Below are 9275 nucleotides of genomic sequence, written 5' to 3' on the forward strand. Positions count from 1 at the left end.
ATGAAGGAAGAAAAGATCTGGCATGAAATCTTCACAATTTTCTGTAACCTACAGCAGGGATAACTGCGACCAACCAGCCATTCCCGGGCCCTCTTGGGAGTTCTTTCCCCCCCCCCCAAATGTTGATTTTTTTTTTATTAAAGAAGAATAAAAAATAACAGAGAAATAATAGAACAAAGAAAGAACAAAAACATTTTCCTTTTCTTCTCTTTCCTTCTTCTTTGGAAGTTCTAGGTGTATTTACCGTCAGGCACTTCGCTCTGACCTGGAGACTTGTCAGAATGCACATTTTTAAACAGACAGGCCTGTAAACCAGGGACAGCCGCCTGTCAGCCTAGAGGCCAAAGCAAGCCCACAAAGCATTTCCAAGTGGCCAGGAGGGCTCCAACCAAATTTTAGTCAGGGAGCAGTAACAGCATTAAGTGCAAAGGGATTTTGTTCGCAGACCGCGTAGGGAGCAGAAGGGAGGGAAGGCAGCCTGGTACAGTCTGATCTCATAAGCGAAGCGGAGTCGGAACCTGGAAGGCTCTGCAGGGGAAGGCCACGTGGCAAACCACCGCTGCGTCCCACTTGCCTTGGAAGCCCCTTGCTGGGGGTCACCATAATCTGGAAACTAAGCAGGGTCGGTACTTGGATGGGAGGCCACCAAGGAAGGCTCTGCAGAGGAAGGCCATGGCCAACCACCTCCGCCTCTCCTTTGTCTCGGGAGCCCCTTGCTGGGGTCACCAGAAGTCAGCTTCAACTTGATGGGACTTTACACCCGTGGAACAGAAACTTTCCATGCTTGCCATGGTTCCATTCCAACGTTTGTGTGCAATGCCCCTGTGCCACACAGGAGTTTCTGGATTCTATCCCTGTGAAGTCCTCACCGCGAAGACAATCTTCGCCCTGATTTTATCACACAGCTCCATGAGCACGCTGGGTTGTGACTCATTGCAAACCTCCGTCTGGAGAAACAGAGCAGCCCCCCCCCCCGCGGGCCATCCCCAGTGTAAACACCGGAAAAAAAATCGAGCTATTTCCCTGCTTACCTATACGCTTATTTAACGCCACGACAGATTCGTACCACTCGTTTATCTCAGCCTTGGAATGCGTCAGAGGCAATAAATTGCTAACGGAACAAGAAACAAGAATCAGCCCACGGAGCACTCAGAGGGTGCACCTGCACTCCTAACAGGTCATTTGTGTTTTCCCTGGCTGGAAACACCCGTCTCCAACACTGCCAGCTCCACCCGCAACAAGTAACCCACCAGCTCCAATGCACAGAAGAGAGCCGGGGGCATTCGGAGCTGGGCAGAAGGCAAAGCAGTTGGCCTGCTCTTTGCTGGACTTCGGTGCCACCACAGGCCAATCCCCTGCTCAGCAAAGGCCAGGTGACATCAGGGGCCAAGAAGAAGAAGAAGAGGAGGAGGAGGAGGAGGAGGAGGAGGAAGAGGAAGAAGAGGAAGAGGAGGAAGAGGAGGAAGAGGAGGAAGAGGAGGAAGAGGAAGAAGAGGAAGAAGAAGAAAGAAGAAGAAGAAGGAAGAAGAGGAAGAAGGAAGAAGAGGAAGAAGAGGAGGAGGAGATTGGATTTATACCTCGCCCTTCACTACCCAAAGGTGTCTCAGAGTGGCTTACAGACTCCTTTACCTTTCCCTCCCCACAACAGACACCCTATGAGGCGGGTGGGGCTGAGAGAGCACTTGAGAGAAACTGCTCTTTTTTCAAGGACAGCTCTTATTAGAATTACGGCTTGCCCAAGGTCACACAGCCAGGTGCAAGTGGAGGAGTGGGGGAATCAAACCCAGTTCTCCCAGATGAGAGTCCGCGCACTTAACCACAACACCAAACTGGCTCTCCAAGGGGACCGCTCCTTGCTTACAAAGTCACCATCTGGGCCTAGATCCTCAGACCGACCAATTTCTTGCTGGGATCAAAACTGAGATGCACTTGGAAATCTCATCCCTACGTATTTACTTGATAGCCTGCCCCCTGCCCACTTTAACTCTAGATTGCCGGCTCCTCCCTCTCAGCTTCGTAGCTTAGCTGTCCTTTCTCCTCCCAGATCTTTCTGGACGTGCATCTCCTTGCAGATGGGATTTCTCAGCTTCGTTCCCCCTACCTCATTCCCTTTGCTGCCCACACCCTCCTCCCGATATCAAAACCAACTCGGGGCTTGACCTTCTGCCCCGGTGGGGGCGGCTGGATGCTGAATCCATCCCCGCCCACCTGTGGAGCTGCGTTTTATTCTCCTGCCGCCCACATACCCAAGAGAGTATAAAAGCGCAGTCCTCTTGTCGCTGAGGGTCAGTTGATCTTTTAGCATGTTTTCCAGCTCATTTTTCACAATGCTTGGGTTCTGTATCCTTTCGTTTTCCATAAATTTTCTACAGGACACAAACAAACATCAGATTAAGTATTTTACTGGGGCTCTTTTGCAGCTGAAAAGCCAGAAGGTGCAGGCAGCCAGGGACCTTCCCAAAGTGCCCAGCGTTGCCAGAGGAGAGCACCGTGAGTTGTCCTCTGCTTTCTTGGAGAAACACCGCCACTACAGGTGGCCAGGAAGCAGGACCATGGCCACCAACCCATCCAGGATCAGGGGAGAACAGGAGCCAACAGCGACCCGTCTGGGCCCATGAAGCTACTGGCTTCAATCTGTTTCTTCAGACTGAGCAACCTGTCTGGGCACCGATGGAGACGTTTCTGGCAACCATCGCCTCGGCCTGCTTGTATACATCTTTTGTAATCTAATTCTGTTCTCTGGCTCATGGTGAAAAGGATGCTTGTCCCCACTCCTTGCCGGTTATAGAGAACAAAGGCTACAGGAAGAGAGTTGTAAAACTTGAACCCTCGCACGCCTCTGTGTGCCGGATGCTGTGGGATGTCTAACTAAAGACTTCAGTTCCCAGGAACCACTGCTCTTAAAAGATATATGGCAGTTCTGCTTAATTACAGTCTCAAACGCTGGCTGGGGGCAGCACAGAGACGATGATTTAGCCTCATCTCTGCTTGTTGTGGAAAGACTGTTATGTTGTGACAGTGTTCCAGACACTAAGGGAATTCTACAGCAGATAGGTTCAGCTAAGAAGGTGTTGGGTGGTGCAGGGCTTGAATCCACTCCGCGCCTCTTGTTCTCTGCCCCACCGGAGCTGCAGGTCAGAGAAGGGGAGTTCAGGCACCTCACCCAGGACACTGGGACTAAAAGGCCAGAGCCTTCCCCATTCTCCTCTGGAATCAGGTCACTCCAGGGAACCAATTCTGGGCCACTGCCTAGCCTAAACGTCTGTCCAGAGTCAGTGGTGCAATGCATCTCCTCTTCCCCGGTTCCTGACCTGAAACTGCAAAGTATAAACTCTTTCTGCATGGTTTTCCAGGCCTGTATCCTCTCCTTCAGTTTGCGCCGGAAGGAGACGTCCTTCTTCAGGTCGGCCTCCATCAGGTTAACAAACAGCCTGGCCACGGCTCTCCGATTCGCCAGCAGGGCTTGGTTTATCATCTGTGCTTGGGAAAGGCAAGAAAAGTTAATGAGTGCTGCAAATAATCAGTGACAACTGGGGGAGACAACATGGTGAGGAAAAGTGAACGTGAAACTCCGGCAACCAACTTGATGGGCCCAGTAAGACAAATGGGGACGCCTCACCAAAGCCCGGGCTCAATTTTTACTTCACAAATTCATTGGAAGTGCACCCCAAAGCAGAGGTGCACCATTCCAAGGCCACTGGAGTCTAAGGTCACCTAACTCTGTTTAGGACTGCACTGCTAATTGACTCATTAATCCAAGCAAGTGGACGGCCAAGTGAGGACAGGAAAGGAATTAAGGTTTCTTTGGTGTATCTTTAAAAGGTAAAGGTAAAGGCCTCCCTTGCTCGAAACCAGTTGAGTCCGACTCTAGGGTTGCGGTGCTCATCTCCGTTTCAAAGCCGAAGATCCAGCACTGTCCGAAGACGTTTCCGTGGTCACGTGGCCGGCATGACTAAACACCAAGGCGCACGGAACGCTGTTACCTTCCCACCGAAGTGGTACCTATCTATCTACTTGCAGTTTCTTGATTTCGAACTGCTAGGTTGGCAGGAGCTGGAACTAGAGATGGGAGCTCACTCCATCATGCGGCACACTCAGGTCTTGAGCTGCTGAACTACCGACCTTCCATAGCCTGCAGTTCAGTGTCTTAACCACTCGAGCCACCGCAGCAGAAGGTGTATCTGTACATTTGTATTGATTACAAGGTCATGAGGCTGACATAAAGGCTGAAAACACGTTATGTCAACAGCAAAGCCACAGCCATTTCTCCACCCACGCCTTGAGCCCAACATCCACCTGACTTGGTTATTTCCTTGGCAGACGTCCCTCCCAGCAAACTGGGCACTGGTTCTGCCATCATTTTTTCTTCAAGTGAGCTTTTTATTTCATTTCTATAAGCACTGAATGTGCTTTTAATCATTGAAACGTTTGCGTTTCCCCTTGTTTTAAAAAATTAACAGTTGCAAAACTGCTCTGGTCTTGCAGGACGTGTGATTTACGACACCAGAGGCATCAGCCCACAGGCACCCTCCACAGGCAGGCGTTCCTCATGTGCCATGCTGAAAACCCACATAAGCCGCTCTGCCGGCAGCTCAGCCCAGAACAGAACAAGAAAGCCCGGCTCCAAAGGGGAGCCCAACTGTCTCCCCGTTCCTAACAGAAGCATGTTTGCAGGCAACCAAATATCACAGGAATGTGGCCTGCCCTACTTCTACCCTGCCTAGCTCTGCCCATGGATGCCATCCCTCATTCCTGCCCAGTGTACCAGCCTCCCACAGACATACAAATGTGCGTGTCACTAAAAGGCCAGATTCTGCAGCCAGGAGGACAGCAAAGTTCAACCACTGCACCAAACAACGGAATTTGTTTCCTCCTGACAAAGCCTGGTGTGTTCTTAAAGGTAAAGGTCTCCCTTGCTCGAAAGCCAGTCGAGTCCGACTCTAGGGTTGCGGTGCTCATCTCCGTTTCCAAGCCGAAGAGCCAGCGCTGTCCGAAGACGTTAAAGAAACTAAAATTTAAAAAACTGAGAGGGATAGAAAGGATTATGCTAACAACAGAGTGTACAAATGGTTAGATCATAAGGATATTAGGAAGAACAAAAGAGTGGCATAGGCTGATAATTCAGACTTTGAAACCACTGAGGATGAATATACTACTTCTGACCTACTACTGACCTTACACAGCCTGCAGTTCAGCGTCTTAACCACTTGAGCCACCGCAGCTCCTATTGCAACTGAGAAGACTTCTAGGAACAGGCAAGTATGAATGGAAATATACCTACCTACCTCCAAGTAACTGATAACCTATCTTTGATTTCTTTCTGTAATCCTAAAGGAATTTGAATGCTTGTTATATGTGAGACTGATTATTTTGTATTTGTGTGTTCTTATAAAGGCAGAAAGGCGAGAGTCTCCTTTCAGGCAGAGGGATTTTACCATGGCTTCCTTGTGTATGATCCTGTGGATATCAGATGATAAAAGATAGGCAGTGTCTTCCAAAATCTTGGTATACTTTCTCAGCGTGTCTTTGATCTGGAAACCAGAAGGAGAAGGTATGAACAACACAACCAGGCGGTGGGCTGACTTTCAGGTGAGATGCAGCACCAGTCGTCACCAGCACAAAGTGCTGCACTGACCAGCCACAGCGTTAGCTGCCGGTCTTCAGATGGAAGAGGAAGAAGAGAAGAAGAGTTGGATTTATACCCTGCCCTTCACTATAGTCTCAGAGCGGCTTACAATCAGTGGTCCCTCTAAGCCGTGGAGTCTTGTGAGCAAAAATTCTACTTTGTGAGCTACTGGCATTAATGTTGTGAGCGAGCAATTTGGTTGCTGCGTAAATTAGTTTGCTCTGGAGCCATCCTTCCTGAGCTAAAACAAAGATGTGTGAGCTAGCGCACACTAACTCAGATTAGAGGGGACACTGCTTACAATCTCCTTCCCTTCCTCTCCCCAAAACAGACCTCCTGTGAGGTAGGTGGGGCTGAGAGAGCTCTGAGAGAACCGTGACTGGCCCAAGGTCACCCGGCTGGCTTCATGTGGAGGAAGAGTGGGGAATCAAACCCAGTTCTCCAGATTAGAGTCCACCGTTCTTAACCACTACACCAAACTGTCACAGGCGGTACATGTGTGTGTGTACACTGACAGAAGGAAACATTCCTTGTCTCACTGCCAAACGACTACAGGCTATCAGGTACCAAGGGTGCTGCTACTCTTTGTGCGAACCCTGGGATTCAACACAGCTAAAAGAACTGGTAGTCTATGTAATTCTCTTTGAAATTGGTGTAAATTTATATATTGTCATCATCTGTTAATTTTCTTGAATATTGGAGGTATTGCATGTGTATGTTATATTATTATTTACAGTTCCATTATTCAGCCACTTATCCAGAAGAAGAGAAATTGAAATGTCTGTATACCTAGGAAAGGCGTTGTTCAGCTACAGGGCATTTTTCACAGGTCATCCTCTGCTTGATTTATGACTGCAGGAGGTCTTTGGACACTTTTACTGCATTGAAGCAAGGAGAATCCCCCGGTTGGATTTATGTGCCTACCTTGTTATCAGCGTCTGTGAGCGCAATTACTGTTAGGTTTATCTGTATCTCTATGTTGAAGTATGATATGCCATGAGCACATATGATTATATTTGGGAACATTGTATTTGTTTCGAGTTGTGGACCACCAATTAATTATAGATGTTTATTTGTAATTTAAACACTTACTTAATATATCCTATTCTCAGACTTTTCAAGTGCATTTAATCTTTGATGGTCTTCCCTTGGCGTTTTTCTGCTATTTTCTACTGAACTGCTTTTCAGCACCACCTCTGTGAATGGCCAGAGGGTGGTACTGCAGCTACCCACTCAGCGGGTGCCACATGGAATTAATGGAGCTCCATCTGGTCCTATCAAGTAGCCGGTATCTAAGCAGTTAATCTCTTAGGCACAGGCTGAGCCGAGCCACCAGCAGCCACTTCTGAAATGTCTAAACTGAAATTTTTTAAAGATCTATATTATTAGAAATGTATTCAGATGAAGACCTCAACAATAATATAATGGTTAAGCTCAAAAGCAGTAAGAGCTAGTACATTGGATAGGTACCTGGATTGAAGTTTCTAACAAATCTGATTGAAAAGTTATTATTTTTTTTCTTTTTTTCCTCTGCTTCTTCTTTTTTTATCTCACTTACCGCTTATAGATATTGTTGTTCTTATATATATTAGAAATGCTTAAAACTAGAAACATATTAAATAGGAAACATATACTCTTTATGAAATATGGCAACAAGGAAACATCTTGGTTCTCTCTGTTTTTTAACCAGGTATTAATTGTTCTTTCTTTTAGTTAAAGATGCCAGGTATGAAGTTATGCAACTTGGCGTTTAGATGATTTTTAGTAGAAATAATAGCAGAATGTATAGGTATTTGATAGATGAAAGCAAGCATTCAACTTCTTATATTACTTCATTATATAGTATTGTTAAGTAGCTAGTATAGGCGACGGTAAAACTGTATGAAATTCAATTTTTATGTTACGTATGGGAAATCAAAACAGATATTGTGAAAATGTAAGGCTTTCTCCTTTCTCCCTTTTTTTCTGAAAACCAATAAAATTTCTCTTTTTAAAAAAATATATATTCTAAGATGGGGAGGGCAAAAGAGGGGGAGAAATAGGGGGTAAGTTATCAGAGGGGGATAGATTGATAGAGAAGGGACTGGGGAGCAAAAGTGATGGAGGTAGGTTGACAGATAAGTGAAGGGGAAAAAGAAAATAAAGAGGGTGAAGGAATGCACCCTCCCTGTAAGTTTCTTGTGGGCCCCCACTTGTGTTTCCTAATAAAGGAATTAACTTCTGTAGAATCAAGTTCATGAATCATTTCAGGACCTAAACCAATGAACGGAAGTTTTGAGTAAAAAATATTAAAACAAGAGAATTTGAAAGAATCCACTTTTATCAGAGCTAAATATCCAGAATAACTAAGCAGCACTTCAAAATAGAAATGGAAAGCCCAGGCTCTAGCTTCCAAGGATAATTGACCCAGTGCGGCACTTAACCACACTCTAGCTACACATTTAGGAACATTAGTCTATTTATGAAGAAAATGAATTAAAGAAAGATAGAATCAAAGCTTCTACCAAAGGGTTGATAGTGTGCAGGCTGAAAGCGTATGGCAATGGTTTTTTTGGGGGGATGATATATGAAACTGTTGGGCAACCACTTGTTTAATCACTTTTCTACCCACCCAAAATAAAGTAGAGAGAAGATATGGAATGTCCATGTTGAATGAGGACAGAAAATAACTACAGGCTTGAGAATACTTGCTGTACTGATCTTCCTGAACGATGTACAAAAGCTCCAATCAGGGTTTGCACGGACCCAGCCTTTATAGCACTCATTATAGCCTCAGCATTGATGGATGAGACTGCCTGGAATTAATCCAAATAAACAGACTAAAAGTCTGTAAGTATTGACCAACAGTGTGTTGTTAAAGATATCCCCCAGGAGCATTATTCAACAATGGTTTCAAATAGCTAAGCTGATCAGAGGTCGCAGATGGTAAGTACCTTTCTAATAGTTTGAGATGCAGATTTGGTGATGGACTTTATCTAGGTCCATAAGTAAAATCAATGTTAATGTTACTGCCAGACTCTTAATGCTTCAAGCTGGAGTCAAGACACTATTGTCAAATGAAATCGCCAAGGCTGGAGTCATGCCTAACAGACACTTTGAGACTATTACTAAAACCTTAGTTTTGTTCATTTAATTTCCTATTCCAAATAAGCATGACTGGATGGACATTCATTTTGGACATTTGTGCTGTTATGAATCAGTTACTGAAGTAATGTATAATCACTGCCATTGAAAGTTAGTAAATAATAAATAAATAAATAATAAATTCTGCTCACTGCTCTCTGTCTTCTGCTGAGACTCGTGGCCACTGGTTTAAGAAAGGGGTGGACTGGCTTCAGTACTGCACAGTTTAGTTTTCTTTTTGAACGACAATCACCATGGTTCACCAATATGCTTTAAATATGCAAGAATGCACATTCGACATCTCTTAGTTGAGGCATACTTAGTCTATGTTAAGAGTTCCTGAGGTTGGGTCCACCTAAGGCAACATTCCCAGTAGTCATGTACAGTGTTCCCTCTAAGCTGAGTTAGTGTGAGCTAGCTCAGTTTTTTAGCCTCCAGCTCACAGAGTTTTGTCTTAGCTCAGGGAGGATGGGGCTCCAGAGCAAACTAATTTCTGCAGTAGCCAAATCGCTCGCTCACAACGTTA

At 45.6% G+C, this 9275-nt stretch overlaps 1 protein-coding gene across 1 annotated transcript in view; it reads right to left on the bottom strand.

Moving 5' to 3' along the window:
* CCDC180 (coiled-coil domain containing 180) overlaps positions 1 to 9275 on the bottom strand; it is a gene marked incomplete at its 5' end in the record, with an annotated part of 77589 nt that overhangs the window by 58626 nt on the left and 9688 nt on the right. Inside the window, 4 exons of the mRNA XM_015411272.1 lie at positions 1032 to 1111; positions 2247 to 2366; positions 3312 to 3475; positions 5436 to 5531. Coding sequence (XP_015266758.1) covers positions 1032 to 1111; positions 2247 to 2366; positions 3312 to 3475; positions 5436 to 5531 — 460 coding nt within the window. The remainder of the gene's footprint in view (positions 1 to 1031; positions 1112 to 2246; positions 2367 to 3311; positions 3476 to 5435; positions 5532 to 9275) is intronic.

Source organism: Gekko japonicus, unplaced genomic scaffold (genome assembly GCF_001447785.1).
Source record: "Gekko japonicus isolate JY-2015 unplaced genomic scaffold, Gekko_japonicus_V1.1 scaffold1795, whole genome shotgun sequence".
NCBI classification, from domain to species: Eukaryota; Metazoa; Chordata; class Lepidosauria; order Squamata; family Gekkonidae; genus Gekko; species Gekko japonicus.